Below are 26,115 nucleotides of genomic sequence, written 5' to 3'. Positions count from 1 at the left end.
ACTCCAGCAGTCGTCGACTTGATCACATGATCGTTTGTTCCAGCAAACCTCGATACATCCGTAGATTTTCCTCCCAAATCGAACCCAATAAACGGTAGTCCTCCGGAGTCCCACGAATCCGTAACTGCATAACCCACCACACGCCTCCAGCTGGTACACTCAAAATAGCTCGAACACCTCGGAAATTTTACATCCTGGTCAAACCACCATCCTGTTCAGTTCAGTATTGACGAGATCGTCCGCCGTCTGGGATCGCTGTGGACCGATCTCCTGCCCCAGAATACGTGGAATCCCTTCAGTGGTAAGTCCTCTTTACCGATTCGGGCCTCTTCGTCCTCGAGATCCCTCGAAAACCTTTCGTCACCTGCGTTATGATCTCCCCTGGAACAGGGCTTCTGCTGCTGCTGCTGGCCTCGATGCGATCTGTTCATCTTGTTCTGATGATGGCCCTGTGGCAATAATTGACCTATCAATTGTTAAAGCCACCACCGAATTGATTCCGATCCAGCTGCAGGCTTCCGCTGTACCATCTGGGACTCTGTTGCTGCTGCTGTTGCTGTTGGTTTAGGGATTGATTGTGTTGTTGGTGAGGGTTTCGGAGTTCCGTTGCTGCTAATCCGGGAAGATGCACCTTGATTGGGATCATTTTTGCTCTTCTTGTGCGACGTCGCCGTCGCAGTTTGTGGGCAGTTCGATCCGATTCAGCTTTCCGGAGGGTTCAGAAATGTGCCGAACTAGCTTCTCGAAGCCCAATTATCGGAGAAACCTCAATTTTTAGCATCCTATTGGGGAAGAAACAATTAAAAAAAACAAATTCGAGTACCTATAGCATATTATAGAAAAATTCAGCAGAGGATGTTTGCGGTATAACTTTTACTGCTAAAGTTACTTTTTCTAAAAAACATCTAGCTGCAAAAGCGAATATTTCCAAAATGGCGATGATGGAATACCATTTTTTTGCCATTTTGTGGTTAATGATCGAGAACTACCAAAATCGTTAAAAAAAACTTCCAAAAGTTTCAATAAGATAATAATAGTTGAATCTACTTTAATTATTGTTGAATGAATAAAATCAACCATGTGATAAGAGTTGAATCTATTATATTTATAGTTGAATGCATCAATCAGACAGTTGAATCTTTTTTTTTTTTGAACACAAAATATATAAATATCTTCTGCTTTTTAGTTTGTCGAGAAGCAATCAGAAATATAGTTGAATATAGGCGGAATATTGTTGAGAAAACTATACTTTCTTCTCCGTGATGTACCCCCCACCGTTTTGGTCTCCTGGATGTGCACCGTTCAGGTGTTCATCGAAGTACTGCGTCCACCTCACGATTGCCCGTCTGGATGCCTCCGTCCTTATCCTGGCATATTTCGGATTGCAACACGAAGCCTTTGCGGGCTGCGTTGAGCTTCTGATAGATATTTCGTGTTTCCTGTAAACGATGCAGCTGCTCCAGCTGAGCTCTTCCTCCTTCATGTAGCTCTTTTTCTGCTGGAAAATTCACTCTGCCTCTTGCCGCTGTCCAGAAAATTACCTTCAATATGAAGGAGAAAGATTTCAAATTGATGAAATGTAGCCCGAAATATTTGGATTTTTGTACGAGTAATTCTATCGTTTGGCACAATATAATGTTTTGAGCATAACACAAGTCCAGTCTTTATTATTTAAGTGATTTTTTAAGTTTCATTTTTTCAGCGCCCGGCTTTAACATAAGAAACATGAGTCAGTCAATAAATTTGCGATTTTTTTATTTCAATTTTGTAGACTAGTGTAATGACCGCTACACTATACACGAAATATTTAATAATGCGAAAAAATTTTTTCACCTAATGGCTCTAATCTGGGAGGCGCCGCGTTGAAAAAAAAATGTTAGAAAACTCATCCCATACAAATATGGACCAATCGACGGTGCCTTGGTCGGTAAAACCGTGGCATAGAACCGGGTGACCTTCATGCAAAATTTCAGGTTCCAAAAAAATAGAACGAATTGTTCTCGGATTTGAACTCCCAGACAGAACTACACGTCATGTTTCGGTGCGTCATAAAACCCAAATCAACTTTGGTCACAATGCGTGGTACAAACTTCCCAAATGTTTCGCCAATACATAACTTTAGTAGGTATTGGTAGGCAAGCGGTTGAAGGAAAAAAAAATTCGAGCAGATAAACGCTGAAACCGATTCCGTCCGCCGGCTCCACCACCCGTCAGTGAGTGAGTAAAGTCAGCGAGAGGGCAGCGTTTCGTTAGTGTTTGCCAATTTTTATTTCTGTTTGCCGGCCGCTTGCTCGCATCAGATGTGGGCAACAGAAAACCGGAGACCGGCGAATCTGTATTTTTGGTTGGGTTTGTTTGGGTGGGGGCGGGGTGGTGGGGTAAAGTGAGCAGCAGCCGTCGCCAATTGTTGGCTCAGGACTGTGAGTGCAAGGGGGATAGGGACCGGGGGAGGCACTACTCGATGCCGGCCGGTCGCGTGAGTGTAAGTAAAAACGTTGCTGTTTCATTTGGAGACCCAAGCTTGTAGCTTGTAGCCTATATCTCGTAAAAACGACATTCATTTGGCGTCAGTCTGTTTGTGAGTTTCACCGGTTGAAGATCTCGTCGAATCGCTGGATCGATCTATCATCGTTGTGCCTCCCCAAGTGTGATCATTACTTTCTAATTTTGTGCCTAATCATCTCCCCCCTGGTGAGTACTGCAAATTATAGGGGTGTGGTGTTTTTTTTTATGTAATTGGCAATACGTGATTCTAATCGGCGACTGTTCTGGAACTTTCCTCTCCACAGAAAGAGCAAAATGGATTTCTACTACCTGCCAGGATCTGCTCCATGCCGTGCCGTCCAGATGACCGCGGCCGCCGTTGGCGTTGAGCTGAACCTGAAGCTCACCAATCTGATGGCCGGAGAGCACATGAAGCCGGAATTCCTCAAGGTAGGTGCCACGCCTCGGAAGTGTGTTCATAACTTCGTCAGTGCATGTCTGTGACAGTCTAAATCTAATCCATCTGCCAGAGTGTGAACGTTTATCATGCCTAATTTGCACCTATCACATCACATCAGCCAATCTACTGTCGTTTGTCGCCTTGCAAAAAATAGGTAGCATTCGGATGGATGACGGAGGCTGCAGGAATATCGCGAAGTCAAGCCTGGAAAACCTCCGTCCAAAATTTGAGCGCCATTTTTCTTCCTCTTCCCAATTCCTTTTGTGTGGGTCTGTCTTTATCTGGTCTGCATTTGGGGGGTCAACGACCGCCAGCTAGCAAGGGACGCCGATTTTTCAGTTGTTGTCTTTGGGTTAGGTAACCATATCATTCGTCATGGAGATTGATTTTCAGTTCGAGTGAATTTGGTGCAATAAAAAGGGGAAAGTTTTCAAATCGGACTCCAGCAATGCTGAATCAAGGAAAGTGACTGGTGGGTTGTGCTGAGAAATTCGTTAACGGTTTTCAGTGCTTTATTACATTACCGTCGTGCGGGGTGGCTATGGGCCTGGGGAGTGACTATGGGTTAAAATGCAAAATTTTTGTTTTTGATACCTATATCTCTATTAGTATTGAAGATATCGATATCGATTTTTACACATGATAGCTGGCAAATAACTTCATCTCTTACTTAAAAAGTTTGAGATCAGTTGTCAAAAACGGAAAGCTAACAGAAAAAATACTTATTGACACATTCTAAGCGCTTGTCTCGCTTACAAGAGATTTTTATCCCTTCTGGAATAAAAAAATCTCAAAATCGTTCCTTAAATGCGATAATCCAAATCACAATAAACCAACGGTAAAAAAGAAAAAAATGCATTATTTATGGATAAACTGCAAATGTTGACAACTTTTACAAAATAATAAATTACAAATATATGGATTGATTGTTTTCCCAATTTGAATAATATGTTTTAAAGCCTACAAATAATGCTTCATTGCGAAGAAAACAAATTTCTTCATATTTAAAGCATATTTAATTTGTTTTTTTTTTTTGGAAAAATTTATATGGAAAATATGCACTGGAAGCTTTTTGATCCTCCAGATAATTGGCTTTTTACAAATTAAACATAATTCATTTCATTGGTTAATTTTTTTCAATAATTTTTACATTATAAAAGAACAAAAAAAAAAGCTTAAAGTTAAATATTTATTCAAATAAAAATTGTGAAAAACAGTGGAACAGTTAAAACAAGATACTTGAACATTAAGATGGAACTAGTCGAATCAACAAGATATCACTATTAAAAGTGTACAGAAAATTTGGAGGCTGTAAAGAGTGGTTCAGAATAGCTAGAACTTTCATGACGTTGATTCAGTTCACAATCAAGGTTGTCGAAATCACAGAAAAATCTATAATTTTACTAATTGTTTTGCAATTTTCATCACGGAATCTGTGTCACAGGACATTTTTTTAGAAATAATCACAGATTTCACAGAATTCTAAAATTTTTGATTTTTTTTGTCAAAATTTATTTTTTTGTAAATATAAATTTTTAATATTTTTTCTTTGAATTGGAAAAATTAAAATTGGTAATGTCAATGGATTTTCCTCAAGCGAAATGTAAAAAAACGCATTTTGACATGACTTTTGGATGAAATCAATGGAAATAGCATCATAGAAATCCGCCACAGAATATTTAAGTAAAATTACAAAAATTCATAATTCTGTTTCGTCAAAACACAGATTTATTTTTCGGCAACCTTGTTCACAACTCTGTTTTGTTTAAATTGAGTAAATTCACGTCATAACTGTAAAGAGACATAACTTTGTTTGTTGTCGTTCAATCAGAAAGCTACGCATATCAAATTGTGGGTGATTGATTCGTTTACAACTTGTTGTTAAACATCAATTTTCCATTTCTCCTGGGAGAACAGGAAATTTTGGTGATATGTTCTATAGTCAAAAATGATCAATTCTAGCGTGAATTCACGTCGCAAAAGTAATCGACCGCCCTTATATGTGTTGTTGTGAGCCTATTTGGTTGAATAATTCTACTGAATCATAGCACACATATAATATACGGCGTATTACAGGACACGACACTTGACGTCCTAACTAACTTAAAAGGATTTAAAATTACCTTTCTTGTCGACCGGGTCGGGTCGGACATCGTCCTGTAGATGGGCAACATCGAGCCCGAAACCCGTCGACAAAAAAGGTAATTTTAAATCCTTTTATGTTAGTTAGGACGTCAAGTGTCGTGTCCTGTAATACGCCGTATATTATATGTGTAGTATAAGTTCTTACGTTGGCACAAAACCACTAAAATGAGTGAATCATAGCAATCGAAAATTTTCATTAATTCAACCTCGGTTTGATTGCGACATAAACACGTTAAATTTTAACTGACCAAATCAAAGGAAATCCAATTTTTGTTATTCGACAGTAAATTGGTTGACCTCTAAAATGATAACAGTTCAGAAAATTCCGGTAAAGTGACTTCACGTCACGGTGGAATCTAGGGAGGAAGACTGGAATTCGCTGGATCGATTTTTTGAATGTTCGTCAAAAAGTCAAATTTTAACTTTTGATGGTTAGTTTCGTGTAGCGAGTCATATAACTCAGTTGTTAAGGTGCTTAATGTGTTAACAGATTATCACCGCTGGTTTATGATTTAATTGAATGATTAATGGCATTTCGGTGAACAATACATTCTAATAGGAAGAATATCAAATGAAAGTAATGAAAATTATAGACGGATAGATTAGTTTAGGAAGCATGAAAGGTGTTAAAAATGAGTCAAGAGCGTGATTTGAGAAAACTTCTTGCCGCACAAGACCATTTGTCCCACACCGTATTATTGTCTACCCAGCTAACATGAAATCGTAATAGAAATGATAATCCAAATCGATTAGTAACACATTTTCAATAACCATCGTACACACGTTGGTATTGACGTTGGTACGACAAGCTTTGCCTAAAAACAGTTGAAACGGACAGCAGTTTAGTCAATTCGTAAATATGTCTCCAAAAAGTTGAGAATATGCTAATTCGACATTTACGATTTGAGTGAACTGATTTACGATAAATGGGTGGGTCACTCTATCCGGTCTCTTTTTTTGACCGGTTCATAAAAAGAAAATTTCACCTATAGAGCTATAGCGTGGATCATACCAACTGATGAGTTGGCATCGTGGTAGGATATCGGACAGCGAACTCGGAGGACTGGAGTTCAAATCTCGGTCGGGGAATTTTTTTTTTTCGTTTATTTTGCTTTTTGTGGGAAAATCGAATCGTTGGAATCTTGTCATTGTAGATATATCGCCTCCACTTTTGTAGCTATATGCTTTTTTGGTAAGTTTAATACAATCTGGTATATTTTTTTGAATGATTCGATTGTTCCTGCGTTATACCTCCATAAATGTTTGCTGGGTAGAAGAAGCAAAGTCGATAGGCTGACTTTGTGAATATTTAGTGAATTAGTGAATTGTTAAGTTGCCTTTTCAGTACCTAATAAATTTAAAATGCAGATAATTTTTCTATTTTTGTAATCAGTTTTCCAGTAAGCCCTTCAGAAGCGTTTTTCTTTCACTGACAGTCTAACCTTCTTATCTTTTTTTTTTCAACATTGTAACTATTATTTGATGTTTATGTAATTCGATTTATGATTAACAGACTAAAAACAGATATGTTCAACATAAACACAGCGAAAACATTTTTTCCTCATTTTTTTCGGTTGGCTTATATGTATATATTTATTTGTTTAAAATGATATAATAGAAAAATTAAAAGCTTTTCTATGAAGGACCTTCATTGAAGGTTTTCAATTTTAACTTTACAAATAAAAAATTCAATTTTCTTGGTATATTTTTTGTTGGAATTTCCAATTTTTACAGAATGCAACCCAAAACTCCATCCTTTCTCTTAATATATGATACTAAAACTTGACGATTTCAAGTAAGAAGATAAATTTAAATTGAAGATTATTAAAAAAAATCAAAATGTATTCAAAAAATCGACATGAAGGAATGAAAAATAAGCATAGATCGAACGTATACTGTTTCAAAAACCAATAAAAATTTCATTTTCCTACCGCATACACATAACAATTTTTCTTGCAAAGATATTTATTGTGAAACGTTATTACAAGAAAACGAACTTTGTTTTTTTTTATAGTTTTCCTCAAAAATTTTCATTCCACAAAAAAACTTACAAAATCATAGTTTTTTTTTGTGAATTCTTTGTTTGTTTGTTTATAATTGTGTGCTTAAATCTAGTTTATCATTTTTTTTAAGAATAGAAGAGAGAATAGAAAGGGAAATATGAAAATAAAAAGAATCATATACGAAAATCGATAGCTTTTAGGGAAAGGTATATTTCGAACATGTAGTCCAAGTCTATTACGACCAGCACATCTCCACTGCCTTCTCATAACCTAGGCTTACCAGATACTTTTAGAAAAAAAGCGGGACATTTCACGAAAAAAAGCGGGACATCGCCGAAAAAAGCGGGACATTTTAGAAACTACTAAAAACTAAATCCTTATGACCATTCCCATACATATGTATGTATATGTTCCTTCAGCTAAAATAGATCAAAGAAAGTTTTAATATATGGCTAAATGAAAATTGTTTAAAAAATTAAATTCTTAAGAAAATTTTCATCTTTGTAGATTGCGAACACTTCAGTCGAAAATGTTATAGTTCAGAAAAATTTAAAAATCTCAAATTTTAAAAAAGTTTTGTATTTTTAAACATCCGTTTTTGATTATCTTCCAAGTTTTTTTAATTCATTCATTGTTTGATTGAAAATAGCTCCTTATTTCGCTCGATAGTTCAGGTATATTTTACCCGGCATTTTACTTTTTCCTTAAGCTTTACAATTAAGGGTTTCTGCAATCTTGAGCAGTTATCATTTTTAAGCTACTTAAGGAATATTTTCTTCAATAGGGAAATATTAACATCGCTAGAATTTACTCAAAAAACGCTTAACTGAACCCAATTGTTTAGGCGATATTAAGATAAGCTTGCCAGATTACCCGGTCTTACCCGGAATTGCCCGGATATTTGACACAAAATGTAAGAAAAGTTCGATCCGGCTTGGTATCCCGGATTTCGTAAAAAAAACCAGGATTTTGCACAGATTTATTCAAAATTGAACAAAAAAAACTGAAATTTTGTTACTATAATTGTTTTACTTTTGCATCTAAAAACGATTTTTTTTGGCAAGTTAAATCTAAATAATCATGAACACATTTTCGGAAGCCTAAAATACGATTAAAAATCTGCTGATGTTTTTTTATGTAAAAATATATTTTTAAGTGTATTCTTTTCGATTTTTATTGAATACTTCCGTGGATTTGACCAAATTTGATTTTATATTGCCTGGATTTTAGGTTGAAAACTTTGAACTCAGATGCCCGGTTTTGCTGGATTTAAAATAAAATTGCCCAGAATAGCTGGGTCTGGGTATGTCTGGAAAATATTCAGGTGACCTTCAATGCAAAGAACTAAACGAGTTGTCTTGTCTTATATAAACTTTGAAAAAAAAATGCTGCTAATTTTGAGAAAAAGAACATGAAAAAATCATTATATTTGAATGAATTTCTGTGTTGAACCAATGAACTTAAATTGAGGCTAAATTGAGGTTTTTCCAATGTGAGTCAGTGAAACTTCAAAAAAGTGTTATCTTTTCATTTTCTACAGCCTTATCGGTACTTCATTTTCATTAAGTTAAAACATTGCTAGTTTTTAAGGTCATAAATGGAAAAAAAAGAAGATCAGAAAAAAATTACAGGAGTTGAAAATGATCGAGAAGAGATTTTATAAGAAGCATTTTTTCAAGCACGAACCAACTATTTTGGATTGATAGAATCGGAGAAGTTTGAATTTACCATGAAAGTTTTCTCAAGAAAAAGCGGGACATTTTGAGAAAAAAGCGGGACGGCGGGACATTTTCTAAAAAAGCGGGACATGTCCCGCTTTTGCGGGACGGATGGCAACCCTATCATAACCCCCTATCGAGCAATGCGAGGGCAAAAAATCATAGTTTACATGTTAGAATTCATGATGTAAGAGTTGTTCAGAGACGTTATTTTGTCTATTTTTGTCTGTTTTGTCTATTTGCAGTCTATTTTAGAGCAAAAACGATTTTTGTTTTATGTATCCAACGTTTCAATCCATTTTGGATCTTCTTCAGGGACTTAAAAGTGTCGTTTTCTTGTTATTGTCGACTCGGCTGGTGTTGTAAAGCTGTCTATTTATTGTGTTAAGTTTTTCTCGGATAAAATCCGGTTGTCCGGGGATTTTGGGATAATAGGAAAGTTTATCCCAAAATCCCTGGACAACCGGATTTTATCCGAGAAAAACTGAACATAATAAATAGACAGCTTTACAACACCAGCCGAGTTGACAAAAACAAGAAAACGACACTTTTTAGTCCCTGAAGAAGATCCAAAACGGATTGAAACGTTGGATACATAAAACAAAAATTGTTTTGGCTCTAAAATACACGTCAAGCCGGAATTTCCCAAGAAAAATGCTTGAGATTCTAAATCAAATTAATGAAAATATAGTTAAAAAAGCATCGTACCTCAGAATCTGATTTTGGTAATCTTATTTCAGAAATAAATCTATATTTTGAAATAACCAGAGAGGTAGATAGTGTTATAACTAGAACAGACAATGAGAATTGTTTTTTAGAATTGATGATATTAATACCTACGATATTTCCGAATCACATATTTAGTGAAATGTTTCATAATAATATTGAATTCTCAGAGTTTAACGTTCATTTTTAAAATCATTACAACTTTTTTCAAGCACCTATTTCAATTATTTGCTTTTCAAACGTATAGCTGCAAAATGAGAATAACTAAATTATGTTATTAGCCTTGCGCTTATCTGAAGAAGCCTATTTTCTTCTTCAACATCATTCATATTATTTTCATTAAAAATAACATTTCTTACGAGAGATTCCTTAAAGAGCTCATAAGCTGATAATTTTTAAACTTCCAGATAACACAAATTAAAAAAATCCTTTTTTTTTCTTTGCATGGAATATTGAAGGTTTCAGTTCAGATTTCAGTTGTTTTAAAGGATATCGAAATAAGTTTATTTGGAAAATAAGTTAAATTTTTTTCAATTCATAGATTAATAACATATTTTTGAAAATACCTCTGATTATGTTAAATGAAATTCAAGTGGAAGAGGAGGTACAGCAATTATTGTAGACTTGTTAGCAACAAATCCTATCCCCTTTTCTCTTCTAAAAATTAAAAAAAAATCACCAGATATTTCCGTTCCTTTTTATAGAGTGATTGTTGTGCACGGTTAGACTAAACTCAAATTCTCCAAGGTGCATCTTAGAGCAAATTCACTGGTGTTGGGAAAATGTGGTAGAAATTTTGACATTTTGAGAATTTTACCATGCAAAAATGTTTTCAAGATCTTGGGGCGTTGTATTTTTTTACAACACTGTTTCTGTTTCAGCCGTATGTGATAGAAATATTGCTATTTTTGCATCACAGCATGCGAAAATACAACACGTGTTGTAGAAAACTAGAAGGCCACAGATCTTGAAAATGTTTTTGCATGGCAAAATTTTCAAAATGTGCCGTAAGTGTCAAAATTTCTACCACTTTTTCCCAACACATGTGAACTTGCTCTTATTGATGCATTTCAAAGAACAACTTTGCCGAATACCGTTAACCTCTAAAATGCATTTATTAGAAGCTAAGAAGATTTCAAATGGTATAATTTAATTGGACTTTTCACATTTTTCAAATTGCATCCGGTCCTGCACTGCATGTTGGGTAGGAGCCATCATACGTTGGAAACTAGCTGAAGTGTTTTCCCATATTCAGAAGTTTTTTCGTGTCATTGGTTTGTTCGATTGTCGTGAAAGTTGGTATAGCGTTTTATTTTTGTTTCGGCCTTGGAAGAATCACAAAATTAGTTAATTTCCTCAGAATTTTAAGACTAATTTTGAGTTAATGAAATTTTATCACTTTCACCATTAACAATAAAAGCTCATATAATATTTCCAAAGCCAACGTTTAAATTTTTCTTCAAAACTCGAAGAAAAAGTACGCGGATTGCATAGTAAAACTCATTCAGTCACACTTCATTGGATGGCGATGGCTTTTATTCAGCATTAATAAGCTCACCGGAGAGCAACCAGCCGTAGGTACATATCTATCTTGAGGGCCATTATTTAGACCACAACTTTTCAGCTCAATCATTGATTGGTTGCTCTGGTAGGAGTTGAGTGGGAGGCTCGAAATAAAAAAAAAAGCTAGCCAGGAAATCCTGGTTGCATTTTAAAGTGTCCGCCTCCTCCTTCTAGAGGAGGGCTGATCGCAAATCGATTGCCCCAATAAGTTTTTTTTTTACATTTTTCCCGGCTTAAACCCATCGACCGGTTCCAATTTAAAACGAAACTTTCGCCTCGTCGCGGTTTCGATGGGCGCCAAAGGGAGCAAGTGGGTGGTTCTGGATTCGTGATTTACATGCAGTCTGGGAGTCTGGGACCTGAGGAGTTGAGCGGCTCAAAAACTCCCACGATTTATGGCTCGTCGACGAATCGAGCTTGCCATTGGAAACGTGCTGCGGTTTCCGTTACAGTTTTTCGGATCACCTACTGGTTGATTGCATTCAGACGGCTAGATGGCGACCTGGGGCAACTTTCGAGGCGGAGGAATGTAGTTTTGCAACCTCCTCATGTCGCTCCACCTACGTCATCGAAGGGGGCCCGCGAACGAGGATAAACTTTGCAAATCTCAGGTATTGAACACGAGTAGAAGGTAATAGTTGGGTCGTTTCGAACCGTAGCGGATGCTGGGGTGTATGAGGAAGTATGAGCAATGCATCACACTTTTGGAATGTAACGTTCCTTACCAGTTCCTCTGCAGCCCCAAACTCCCCTACTTCCTATTCCAGCAGCTGGCATAAGAGCATTCTCACGAGCCATTGAACACAACATGACTTGCAAATTTGTTCATGGAATGCGTTGTGACTTTACCGACTGTGTCCACCGATGCAAAGGGAATGGACGATTGTGGCTCGTTGAAAGGAATTCTGATTCATCTATTATTCATTAAAAATACATTAAATGCTCAGCGCATTGAATTGATTTGTCAATCGAGAAAAGTGATCCCGCTGTGTGGGAAACCGGTTACTGGCTCAGCGGATCCATTTTGTTACAGCAACATTTGCTAATCCTCTAATCGCTTAACAAGTCGAAGTTGATAAGCTGTTTCAAAACATTCCGACTGCATTCGAACTGATTGCATAATGGAGCATACCAGAAGAAACCGTATTATAAGAGGTCGACTTTTGATCCGGATGAAACCAACACATCTGGTCACATCAAGAAAATATTTAATCGAAATTTCCTCTCATTTTTAGACAAAAATAAACTAACAAAATAACGGTCGTCTACCTGACGATTTGAATTTGTTTTTACGTTATTGGCATCAACTAAAATTGAGATAGTTTTTTTTACCTAGGGCCAACCTAGGGCGAGGACCAACTTAAGGGACTAAGAAACTGACAAGATTAGAAACAGCGAGGGCCATGCTTGAATCTTAGGATCAAGAGCTGATAAAAAAAAAACCAATAGGGGCCCTTACCTTGTCGAAATTCGCTCTCAAATTCTTGGCACCTCGAAAAAAATGTGTATTTTGTCGTCAAGTATTTAAAAAATTAAGTGAGCGTTGTAATGTGTACCTGTGCTATTTTTTAGGACGTTCTGTCAAGCGATTTTGGAGATAGTGTCCGATGAAAGAGTTTTTCAACTTAAATTTTTGGGAACCACTTGCGTCATCTATAGGGGAGAATGAGGATACTTGATCCCTGGGGATACTTGATTCCTTAGCTATATCTCGAAACTGGAATGTCTTACAAAGATCAAATGTTCTAGAAAAATGTGCCAAAATGAGCAAAATGACAATGTCTGTAGTTTAAAAAAAATTAACAAAATAATTGTTTGAGTAATTGAACTTTGTTTGAAAAATTTCACAAAATGTAACTTGAAGATCTTTTTTCATCACTTTAAAATGTTCCTTACATGGGAAAATAAAAAAAAAAATATTAATTCCAATGTATCAACCGTTCGAGCGTAAAATGAACTCCATAATGCCATATTTTCAAAGCAATGGAAAACTCTCAACTTTTTTTAAGAAAAAGTTTTCTAAAATGTTGATTATGGGTACAATTGATCCCCTAGAGTTGGGTACAATTGATCCCCCTTCCAAATGGCATATCCTTCTTCTGAATGGATCGTTATGATTGCTGATTACGAAATTACTAATATCTATCCGAAAACTGATATTTATCAAACAATTGTCTGAATAAAAGAGCAAAAATAATTAATTTTCTCTTAATTATTATAAAAAGCGCCTTTAAGTATGCAAAGTTATTAGCGTTGAGAGATAGTTATAGAATTTTCTTCTTATGTCTGCTATAAATTGTGAAATGAGAACAAACATGACCAAAATAGTCAATTAACATTCTATCTTGGGGTTTTGTATGATTTTTATACAAGGATTAGGGCTTCCTGAATAAAAGAACAAGTCTCCTTCAATAGGGGATCATGTCTCCCCTAACTTCAGAAAAATTGCATTTTTTTTACTCCCACGAAAATGCTTCTAGTTCATCAACGGGTTCAAGTATCGTTCTAATTTTTGGAGCATAGAAACTTGAAGTTAAAAGCTGTCAGAAAATGTCAAAGACGGCGAGTTGCTAAATTTTTCCAAAAAGATATGGTGAAAATAAGAAAAGGGGATCAAGTATCCCCACTCTCCCCTAATGTATACTATGAACCACTCTCACACAGAACAGACATCGGGCCCCGAACAAAACTGTGTCGAGTCCGTGGGTACGAATTTGAAAAGTAGGCCATTTTAAAACCGTTAAAATTTGACCGAAAATCGCGCCACCTTCAAGATGTATGGACAGTCGATTTTAATGAGTTAAAATGACAGCGTGTGAAAAACAGTTAACTTTTTTTTTGTTTGCTGCACGCTCCTTTTTTGGTACTCAAAATTTAGTTTGACCGTGGTTCAAAACATAGTTCAATTCTATGAAATTGAAGTCGAGTTCCATTTTTCCTCCTTGCGATGATGGTTGAAAAAAAAAAAGTAATCCCATTTGTGCCACTTTTGCCGAACTGCATTTTGGGTTGCTACGAATGAAGGTATAAAAAAAGTTTAAATTGAAGTTCGGTTGTCAAACTTAGTTTTGAGTATGCCTGTCAGAACTTAGTGTTGCGATTGTCCAGTCAAACTCAAAGTTAAGCTCTTAAATTTTACTGAATATAATTGAAGCAATGGATGCATAATAGCAATAGAAATATTGCTTTTAATTCAACTACGGTCGCTTTTGTACAGTTTTTTTCAATGAAGTACGCCCATAACACCTTTTGGAGTAAGTAATTGTAAAGAATTTGTTATTTTCACAGAAATTTTTTTAATGTGTATCGTTAAACTTGCTGTGCCAGGGGCGGTCCTAGAGTCGGCTCTTGGGGGGGGTGGGGGGTGATTTTCCAATTTTTAAAAATCTGTCAATATAAAGGAACGTTAATATCTGGTGAAAAACACAATCATTTCAGTGTGCGAAAGGAGAAGGGAGGGATTACGGAGGGGGGGGGGGGGGTATCCTTTATAAAGCAACCAGCGAATCTATAATAACCACTGCGAAAAAATGTTGATATTTTTTTTCTTTGTAGGTATATCTGGTATTTTAGAATTTCTCTTTAAAAAATTTCTCGTTAAAAATGACATTTTTTCAATGAAAATAATACACACGTTGTTGAAAGATGAACACGTAGAAAAAATTCAAGTTATCTTCATTTTTTTTTTAAAAAAGACAAACACCGTCTTAGCCGTTTTAGACTTTACAGACTGAATAAATGACGTGGACAACTTAAGATTAACATTTAACACCCAGTACCGAGATGGGAATCGAACCCATGTCATCAGTGGACCAGCGATTACCGTCATACCACGCTAACCACTCGACCACCGAGACGTTTTTTCCTGAGCTTCTATATATAAGCGCTCCGGTATTTTAAAATTTATCGGAAGTATTTTACTTTTCACCGATAAGCCCGATAAACAAATTAACAAACATAACTAACGGGCATTGAATTTTTCATTGGGGTATTTTACTGAAACGTGATTTGGAAATTCAGTATTATAATTTTCAAATTTGTAAACACAATAGGGGAGAATGAGGATACTTGATCCCTGGGGATACTTGATTCCTTAGCTATATCTCAAAACTGGAATGTCTTACAAAGATCAAATGTTCTAGAAAAATGTGCCAAAATGAGCAAAATAACAATGCTTGTAGTTTAAAAAATTATAACAAAATAATTGTTTGAGTAATTGAACATTGTTTGAAAAATTTCACAAAATGTAACTTGAAGATCTTTTTTCGTCACTTTAAAATGTTCCTTACAAGGGAACATTATGAAAAAATTATTTGTTCCAATGTATCAATCGTTCGAGCGTAAAATGAACTTTATAATGCCATATTTTCAAAGCAATGGAAAACTCTCAACTTTTTTCAGAAAAAGTTTTCTAAAATGTTGATTATGGGTACAATTGATCCCCTAGAGTTGAGTACAATTGATCCCCCTTCCAAACGGCATATTCTTCTTCTGAATTGATCGTTATGATTGCTGATTACGAAATTACTAATATTTATCCAAAAACTAATATTTATCAAACTATTGTCTGAAAAAAGAGCAAAAATAATTAATTTTCTCTTAATTATAAAAAATAGCGCCTTTAAGTATGCAATGTTATTAGCGTTGAGACAAAGTTATAGAATTTTCTTCTTATGTCTGCTATAAATTGTGAAATGAGAACAAACATGACCAAAATAGTCAATTAACATTCTATCTTGGGGTTTTGTTTGATTTTTATATAAGGATTACGTCTTCCTGAATAAAAGATCAAGTCTCCTTCCATAGGGGATCAAGTCTCCCCTAACTTTAGAAAAATCGCATTTTTTTTACTCCCACGAAAATGCTTCTAGTTCATCAACGGGTTCAAGTATCGATCTAATTTTTGGAGCTTAGAAACTTGAAGTTACAAGCTGTCAGAAAATGTCAAAGACGGCGAGTTGCTAAATTTTTCCAGAAAGATATGGTGAAAATAAGAAAAGGGGATCAAGTATCCCCACTCTCCCCTAAATAAAATCAACACTTTAAATATAAATCGAGTAAAAAAAACCGATTATCAAAATCAGCTTCTAAATTCTGGAACCGAATTTTATTTGATTTGCACATGAATTTAATGTTTTCAATTTTAATTGTATTACAACAATTAAATTACAAAGAAAAAGTGATTAATCTTTGTTCACCTTCATATAATTATCAATTTTTTAAATAATTTTGAATTATAAAGAAAATTATGAAATGAAGGGTTAATTCTGAATGTTAATACTCTTCTTTAGTGAACAGTCTCAATCATTTGCAATTGAAATAGCCAAGCTTTCAGATTAAGAATATCAAACTTTAATCTTAATTTTAAATTAAAATTTCAATATTATTGTGTAGATGAGCTGAAAGCAATATCGGTGACATAATTGCTGTGGATCTTGAAATCCAGCAGTGTTGGTTAAAAATCACTATGTTTTTCTCCCTTCTTATTTTCTGGCATTCAGTAATTTTAAAACTTAGCAGTTCAGAGTGAAATCGATCAATGATAATTGATGAAGTAACTACCCTGAACAACAAAAAATATGTAAAATCTTTTCATTATCCATCATATTCATTCAACGATGGTCAGAGGGAAGAATGCTAAAAATTAACAAATTCCCGAAAAAAAACAATACAGATTTCGTCTAGATAATCTTCGTATTTTACAAAATGGGGAAAGATACTTACTTCTATAATTTTTTTTCTCATGGTAAATTACTCACAGTCGTAATAAAAATTGATCATTAAGTTAATACCTTATTTTCTAATTATTTTTTTATATTTAACACTTTTGGTAAAAAGTGCACACATTTCTCCAATGAGCCTTGTATTTTCAAAATTTATACCGGAAAAAAGAGCTGATAAAATAATACAAATTTGCATTTAGAGCTCATAAATAAGTTGAAATGAGTTTTCAAATTCTTTGCACTTCGGAAAATGTGAATTTTTTTTTCTTGTGTTTTATTTTTTAATGCAGATTTTGGGTTCTAAAGATGAATCTCTATCTCCAACACCAATTCCTGAAACAGCTGATATAAATACTTTTTTGTTCCATTTTGGCACTAAAAACTCATAGAAAACGCAAAAGTCATAAAACGTAATCTCTTTCTTCGATTTATTTTTGCTGAAATCTCTTGAGAGGATTTTTTTTTTAATTTCAACTCTTACTATGAATATTTTATATTCGATTTCTGTTTGGCAGTACTTGTATTTTTTCACAGTCATCCATAATATGAATATTTGATGCGATACATTTCAAACAGAATTAAATAAAATCAGATCATAAATTTATTTTTTTTGTTTTTGAATTTCATAATATAGGTTATTAATTTTAAGTTTATAATTCATATTTGAATGGTGGATCAAATGAAGGTGAAAAAATTCTTGCGAAAGATAATCTTTACTGTGATTCAGAACCTGATTTTTTATTTTGCAATTGAAGGCAATAAATGTATGATGAGATCAGAACAAATAATTCAAGTATTTCAGTGTTATAACCATTTTCACCTCCCTATATGACTTTTCCAAATTTTTCATTTCATTAAAATTCAAAACAAAATCAAGAATTCAGAAGCACTGAATTTAAAGCAAATACTAAAATTTGTTGCGATTTGCTCGTGTTAATTTAAAAAAAAAGTTGTCCCTATATTTTATAAACAGCAAATTCCAAATCAACACTCAACAACACACTGTTGTTGAGAAACTTATCAACAAAAGTTATTTGGTATAATTCAGTCCAGGGAATCCTAAGTAACAGCTGCTTGAGTTTGGTGGACCGACTTTTTTCAATGTTGAGCCTTTTAAGTGATAAATTAACTTTTTTGTTCAACAAACACCCCCACGGAGTGGGAAATTTTTAAAATTGAAAAGCTCTACTAAGAAAAATTCCAACTTTTTATAAAAATTCGAGCTTTTGTGTGTATTTTGTAACGGATTTTTGCGCTTGGGGGGGAGGGGGGGGGGGGGTGATCACCCCGATCACCTAAGTACAGTAAATCTAGGTAAAGATGTTAAAACTGCATAAGACAACTGTTTTATTTTTATATCTCTGGAAACCATGCAATTTGAAAAATTAATTTGTCATAATCAATAAATTAGATAATTCACGATGAACCTGGGTTATGGAAATAATTGATGTAGTGATAAATTACTGGTTCACGTATTAATAACAACGAATGTTTAGCACTACTTATAAAAGTTTATAAAAAAAAAAACTATTACCGAAAATTTTAAACAAAAATAATTGACTGAATAAGTATTTGTCCATCAATTGGATTAACTAAAATTTTATCAATATTCATACAATTTATAACTGTAGGGGAGAATGAGGATACTTGATCCCTGGGGAAATTTGACACCATCGCTATATCTCGAAACAGAAATGTCCTACAAATATCAAATGTTCTAGAAAAATGTGCCAAATAGAACAAAACAACAATGCTGTTATCTCAACAAATTTTAAAAAATTTCATTTTTCGAGTTATTGAACTTTGTTTGAAAAATTAAACGAAATGTGGTTTGAAGGTCTTTTTTTATCACTTAAAATTGTTTCTCTCATGAAAAATTGTAATAAAAATATTTATTCCAATATGTCCATCGTTAGAGTGTAAAATGCACTTCATAATGCCAAATTTTTAAAGCAATAGTAAAGTCTCAACTTTTTTTTAAGAAAAAGTTTTCCATAATGTATGTTATGGGTATTGATCCCTAGAGTCCAAAACGATAGGGTAGATTGAGGATACTTGATCCCTGGGGATACTTGATTCCTTAGCTATATCTCGAAACTGGAATGTCTTACAAAGATCAAATGTTCTAGAAAAATGTGCCAAAATGAGCAAAATAACAATGCTTGTAGTTTAAATTTTTTTAAAAAAATCATTATTTGAGTAATTGAACTTTATTTGAAAAATTTCACAAAATGTAACTTGAAGATCTTTTTTCATCACTTTAAAATGTTCCTTACATTGGAAAATTATGAAAAAAATGTTTGTTCCAATGTATCAATCGTTCGAGCGTAAAATGAACTTCATAATGCCATATTTTCAAAGCAATGAAAAACTGTCAACTTTTTTCAGAAAAAGTTTTCTAAAATGTTGATTATGGGTACAATTGATCCCCCTTCCAAACGGCACATTCTTCTTCTGAATTGATCGTTATGATTGCTGATTACGAAATTACTAATATTTATCCAAAAACTAATATTTATCAAACAACTGTCTGAAGAAAAGAACAAAAATAATTAATTTTCTCTTAATTATAAAAAATAGCGCCTTTAAGCATGCAATGTTATTAGCGTTGAGACAAAGTAATAGAACTTTCTTCTTATGTCTGCTATAAATTGTGAAATGAGAACAAACATGACCAAAATAGTCAATTAACATTCTATCTTGGGGTTTTGTTTGATTTTTATACAAATATTAGGGCTTCCTGAATGATAGATCAAGTCTCCTTCAATAGGGGATCAAGTCTCCCCTAACTTCAGAAAAATCGCATTTTTTTTACTCCCACGAAAATGCTTCTAGTTCATCAACGGGTTCAAGTATCGTTCTAATTTTTGGAGCATAGAAACTTGAAGCTACAAGCTGTCAGAAAATGTCAAAGACAGCGAGTTGCTAAACTTTTCCAAAAAGATATGGTGAAAATAAGAAAAGGGGATCAAGTATCCCCACTCTCTCCTATATTTATCTTCTGAATGGATCGTGATCATTGGTTATCATAAAATTTCTAATATCTGTCAAATAACTAATATGTTTCCAGTAATTATCTGTTAAACTGATCGCCTTCAAGGCGAAACAATTGCGCCTTCAAGTATGCAATGAAAAAATGGTAGTAGACAAATTTTTAGAATTCTTTTTTTCGAAAAGAGGTCCTTTTACATTTTTCTCACATTTTTATTATATAAGCTGTAGCATTTTTATTATATAAGCTGTAGCTTTCTTTTGATGAAGAATGAGGGTGAATCTTTTTATTGGCATCACAAATCGTCCAGTCATGTTCCTAAGCTCCTGTTGTTATGCAATTTTGCTTTTAAATTGTCAAGCATTTTTCCGCCCTTACTACTTTCCGAACTATCAAGTGAATATCATCCAAGTTCAAATATTAAAGAAATCGATCATTATTTGACGAAACGGCATGTATTTCACATTGAGTGTTCTGGTCGGACATTTAGTCGCCTCATTAAAACAATGATGAATATCACGCTTAAAAAAGTTAGCCAATTTTTGAAGCTTAATAACTTTTTTATCTTAACTTTAATTGAAATGAAACCTTCGGATGAAATATTTTTCATAGTTTAGGCTTTAAGAAAACCCGCTTTTGAAAGAAATCGGCCGAAGGAGGCAAAAGTTATTGACGAAAAACTGGTTTTTCATGTCCCTCTCGAACAAAATGTCTCAAAATCCCATTCAAACTTCAGGCTCGTTGAGCGACCCCTTCCCGTGGTCCGATCTGGCCCAAATTTGGCATGAGATCTTGTACTTGGCCCAGGATCAATTTTAGCTTGCAGCGTATAACTTTTTCAAAAGTCGGGTCATTTGGGGCAGTCTACTGTTCAGGTTATCGTTATTTTTCATCTGAAGTAGATTTGGGATTGACATTTAGTGCAATCAGTTTTATAATTACGGTAATCATCGCACTACCACTTTTTTTTGTACTAGGTTTTTACTATCAGTAAACAGTTTCACAGAACAGAAAACGTAAACATAAACTTAAGGGAGAATGGGGATACTTGATCCCCTTTTCTTATTTTCATCATATCTTTTTGGGAAAATTTAGCCACTCGCCGTCTTTGGCATTTTCTGAGAGCGTGTAATTATAAGTTTATGTGCTACAAAAGTTAGAACGATACATGAATTTGTATACTGTGGCTTTCAACTATCGTGTTTTTCGTTGTGCCTCATTAGTGTTAGACTATCTGAGAGCAAACGAAATGTCTTTATTTATATTTCACTGTTTAAGCTTTCTCAAATTTTCTTTTTGCTAATTCCAAACGTTAACCGCTTCAAACACTTAACCTCAGCATGGAAAATACACAAATTTGCACATCTCACTCAGCATACAATCTTCATTGGGAAAATCCATTTTAAAGCATTTAAAATGGCCATTCAGCACAATGTTTCATCGAGCACCGGTCGCCTTTCAATGTGTATTTGTTCGTGCACGTCTGTAAAATAACCATTAAAAGTGAAACCAATTAATCCCTAAAATACCCATAAATGTGTTTCGCCCTCGTCCTGCTCGCAGCTCAACCCCCAGCACTGCATCCCAACCCTGGACGATAATGGGTTCTCCCTGTGGGAATCCCGCGCCATCTGTGCCTATCTGGCGGAGAAGTACGGCAAGGACGATTCCCTGTACCCGAAGGATCCCCAGAAGCGGGCCGTGGTCAACCAGCGACTATACTTCGACCAGGGAACCCTGTATCAGCGGTTCGCCGACTACTTCTACCCGCAGGTCTTCGCCAAGCAGCCGGCCAACCCGGAGCTGGAGAAGAAGATCTACGAAGCGCTCGAGTTCCTGAACACCTTCCTGGCCGGGGGCAAGTACGTGGCCGGCGATCACCTAACCATTGCCGATCTGAGCATCCTGGCGACGATCTCCACCTACGATGTGGCCAAGGTCGATCTGGCCAAGTACTCGAACGTTTCCAGCTGGTACGCTCGGCTGCGCAAGGAAGCCCCCGGAACGGCCATCAACGAGGCCGGAGCTGCCGAGTTCAAGAAATACTTCGACTGAGCTGAGCCTGCGCGAAGTGTTTCTGTTGGGTGTTAAATTTTGTTTTGGCATTATTTATTTTAATAAAGCGGTCTAATTTGGTTATCTGAAAACCTGTTTCGTTGATCGATGTAGAAGAAAACTCCAAGTCGTGTCTTCACTGATAAAGTGATTGTCAATGAACGTAGACGTTCGTTTTAAGTTTGAATTTTAACGAAAACATTTCTATTGAACTCTGTCATTCATGAAACTACCTTACCACCTCGCAAACCGGTTATTTTGGACGACCCTTTTGATATTGTGCAAATTGCAGATTGATCAAACTGATCAGATATCACAGAAACTTTTTGTCGATGCAACAGTTTGACCCTTTCCGACGTATAATGCAAACACTGTTCTCTGGCTCAAAATTCAATCTCTAGAGTGTTCGCTCAATAATACCAACAAAATAACCGTTAATTTGATCCTCGGAGGACCGCAAAACACAGTATGAATAACTTGAATTTAGTTAACATCCAGTTAGTTTTCTAACTATGAAAACGAGCTACCTAAGCAGTGAATAAAATAGTTCCTCATCATAAATTTAGTTGACGAGATTTGAAAATAGTCGTCCAAACTAGAGCGGCAATCGCAAAACTCTCATTGGTTGAATTTTCAACTTGAAAGCTGAAAGCTCTGCTGCAAACGCTTGGAGCGATTCACGATGCCAGGTTAATCTTGGCGTTTTGCAGTTAGGAGAAAATGTACGGCTGTTCCCAAAAGCTTCATAACTAAGTACCGTCAAACGGGACAAGATTGATCCCTTTTTTTCAATATTTCTTGATTATTTTTTCTGTTAAGGTGAATGTGGCATGTTCCATATTTTTAAAACCAGTACTGGAATCCTGTGAACGTTTTATTAGGCTACTTTAAATTTGATTTAGAAATAGATTTCGTCATGGATTAGAATTTGATGCTTTGGGGTAACATTGATTAGTCTCTATTTTGACGGTTTTAACGAGTTTTCTTGATCATAAAGAATACAAAACACCTTCATGTTATTTACAAATGCTAGTAATTGATAAACTAAGGCAGTTCGTGTGTTAAGGCCGAAACAAAATTGAAATCGAAAGATGGACAATGATGCTGCATAAATTAAGGGGCTAATTTTTTTAACATTACTTATCAAATTTTAACTATAAAAAAAAAGAAATTATGACTTCATTCAATTTAGGGCTAGGTGGGGTAATTATGGACAAAATTTCATCATTTGGCACACTTACAGCCACCATATGTTAATTTCTTATTACAAACTCTGAAAAGCTACCATCAATGAATGTTTCCGTGCTCTTAATCATTCTGTAGAACAAATTTTGTTTTTTGGTCGCAACCTCTGTCCTTGGGACGACTGTTCATATTTACCCCGTCTGTTCATATTTACCCCACTCTCTAGGGGGTAATTATGAACACCGATTACGAACTTGGTATAATTTTTTTGAAAAGTAACAGTATTTATACGTTACATTTACCCATAGTAAGCAGTGTATGGTGATTTTTTACTTAAAAAATTATGTTCATAATTACCCCGAACTATGTTCATATTTACCCCGAGACTTGTTCAATAAGATTTATATGGTGTCAGAAAATCTCAATTCAACGCCAAATAATGAAAATAATCAGCAGTATTAAGAAAATATGTTGTTTTATAAACCTGAATTCAATTCATGTATAAAACTTGCAAAATAAACTAATGTTATCAAAAATAAGATATAAAGCAACAAAAAAAAATAGCTATTTAGTGTTCATTTTTATTGAATTTTTCTATCTTTTGTTTCGGGAGTTTAATTTCTTTACAGAACATTTTATTTGATAGGACCTCTCCATATCCATACGTGTGAAATTTTAGACGAGTTGGGCTACTCGATAGTTTTTACATCCGTTTAAAATGTCCTGCGCAGCAAACATCAAGTCTTTACCAAAATTTCGTGCGCACAGTGGTTCAAATCCCCAAAAAGCCGGAAAAAAGTCAATTTTTCAAGTCAGCGACAACCACATTTTTTATGTTGGAATCGAATCTCCAATATTCTAGGAACATTATGATGTGTTTAGATATTTTCTAGGACCTTTTATACAGCTTCTATGAAACAAACATGAACGACAACCTTAACACAAGAATTAAAAATAGGATTTTTTATTCTCAGCCCAAAACAACTTAAAAAAGGATATAAATCTTTAAAAATTTATAAATTATTATACCAAAGTGATATATTACAATCATTTTTACAATTTTTAGATAAAAAAGTTCCTTAGTATCATAAACTAATAAAGTTTCGCTTGATTGAAAACTCAAAATTAGATGATCAAAAATTTTTGATTTACTCTATTTACTTTTCCGAAGCAAAAATAAAGCTTGCGCCGCCGATCGCCGTGGTAAATTATACACCGTTTTATAGGTGAAAGTCTCATCAAAAACATATCTTAAAATCAGCTGCTAGTTTTTGCTATATTTTGAATACCATGTCATTGAGTGTAAAGCTGTTTGGTTTAAAAATGCAAATTTTAAATTTTTTTTACAGAGTAAACCAAGCATTGTTTGCTTCGATACATATGCAAATTCACCTTAAAACATCAGTTTTAATATATATCCAACCAACCTACAGGAACTTAGGAGCTAATACTTAAATTGAACAAAAATATTCATAATTAATTGAAAAATATTCAATTTTCCAGTATAAAGCACATCCCCCGTTTTAGCAATTATTGAAAAAAATAGCAAACTTTGAAAAAAAAAACAATTTATTATTTTTTCAACTTTCCGTCTATGATCTTTAACAAAATTGCTTTTTGATAATTTTTTCCCACTTTTTTTTATTTTTAACCACTGTGGTGCGCTAGGTTTTTCACGTACGTGCGAGGTATCATGAAATTACAACTTATACGTAGGGGAGAGTGGGGATACTTGATCCCCTTTTCTTATTTTCACCATATTTTTCTGGAAAAATTTAGCAACTCGCCGTCTTTGACATTTTCTGACAGCTTGTAACTTCAAGTTTCTAAGCTCCAAAAATTAGATCGATACTTGAACCCGTTGATGAACTAGAAGCATTTTCGTGGGAGTAAAAAAATTGCGATTTTTCTGAAGTTAGGGGAGACTTGATCCCCTATTGAAGGAGACTTGATATTTTGTTCAGGAAGCCCTAATCCTTGTATAAAAATCAACAAAACCCCAAGATAGAATGTTTATTGACTATTTTGATCATGTTTGTTCTCATTTCACAATTTATAGCAGACACAAGAAGAAAATTCTATAACTTTGTCTCAACGCTATTAACATTGCATACTCAAAGGCGCTATTTTTTATAATTAAGAGAAAATTAATTATTTTTGCTCTTTTATTCAGACAACCGTTTGATAAATATTAGTTTTTGGATTAATAGTATTTTCGTAATCAGCAATCATAACGATCAATTCAGAAGAAGAATATGCCGTTTGGAAGGGGGATCAATTGTACCCAACTCTAGGGGATCAATTGTACCCATAATCAACATTTTAGAAAACTTTTTCTGAAAAAAGTTGAGAGTTTTCCATTGCTTTGAAAATATGGCATTATGAAGTTCACTTTACGCTCGAACGATTGATACATTGGAACAAATATTTTTTTCATAATTTTCCCATGTAAGGAACATTTTAAAGTGATGAAAAAAGATCTTCAAGTTACATTTTGTGAAATTTTTCAAACAAAGTTCAATTACTCAAACCATTATTTTGTTAAAATTTTTTAAACTGCAAGCATTGTTATTTTGCTCATTTTGGCACATTTTTCTAGAACATTTGATCTTTGTTAGACATTCCAGTTTCGAGATATAGCTAAGGAATCAAGTATCCCCAGGGATCAAGTATCCTCATTCTCCCCTATACAGGAAATTCGAAAATAGTTTTTAAGCGTTGTTTCACAAAAACACTCATTAAAATCTTCTTGGATCAGTCAACAATCATTTTTTACAATTTCTGTCAGTTCTATATGATCGACAGTTTTGAAAAATATTGACACTTATAAATTTTTTTTGCCACCTGTATGAAATTTCACATAAGTAGCTCTACCGAAGTTTTCCTCAACAAACTGAAAGAGAAAATTTTCAACCAAAAGATGTTTATTTTGCACAAAATTTTAAAAAAAATTTTCGAACAAATTAACATTGAAAAAAGTATTTATAAGGTATCAGAAAAGGGGTAGGCTTAAGTTAACATTGAAAAAAGTATCTAAGTAAAAAAATAGACTGCTAGAAAA

General features: G+C 34.4%; 2 protein-coding genes across 3 annotated transcripts in view; both read left to right on the top strand.

The window, feature by feature from the left end:
• Nucleotides 1–26,115, top strand: part of LOC129743304 (uncharacterized) — a 535,624-nt gene that overhangs the window by 423,159 nt on the left and 86,350 nt on the right. The gene's annotated exons all lie outside the window — the stretch shown is intronic.
• LOC129743411 (glutathione S-transferase 1) overlaps nucleotides 2,529–26,115 on the top strand; it is a 31,943-nt gene continuing 8,356 nt past the window's right edge. The window contains exons 1-3 of one of the 2 annotated variants that reach the window (XM_055735454.1): nucleotides 2,532–2,691; nucleotides 2,790–2,934; nucleotides 21,378–21,961. In XM_055735454.1, the coding sequence (XP_055591429.1) occupies nucleotides 2,800–2,934; nucleotides 21,378–21,869 (627 nt within the window). In that variant the 5' untranslated portion in view covers nucleotides 2,532–2,691; nucleotides 2,790–2,799 and the 3' untranslated portion in view covers nucleotides 21,870–21,961. Of the gene's footprint in view, nucleotides 2,692–2,789; nucleotides 2,935–21,377; nucleotides 21,962–26,115 lie in introns of those variants that run through there. The other variant, XM_055735448.1, reaches the window with a different exon arrangement.

This window comes from Uranotaenia lowii, chromosome 1 (genome assembly GCF_029784155.1).
Source record: "Uranotaenia lowii strain MFRU-FL chromosome 1, ASM2978415v1, whole genome shotgun sequence".
NCBI lineage: Eukaryota > Metazoa > Arthropoda > Insecta > Diptera > Culicidae > Uranotaenia > Uranotaenia lowii.
Note: the sequence above shows the minus strand (reverse complement) of the source record. Positions and strands in the feature narration are given on the sequence as shown.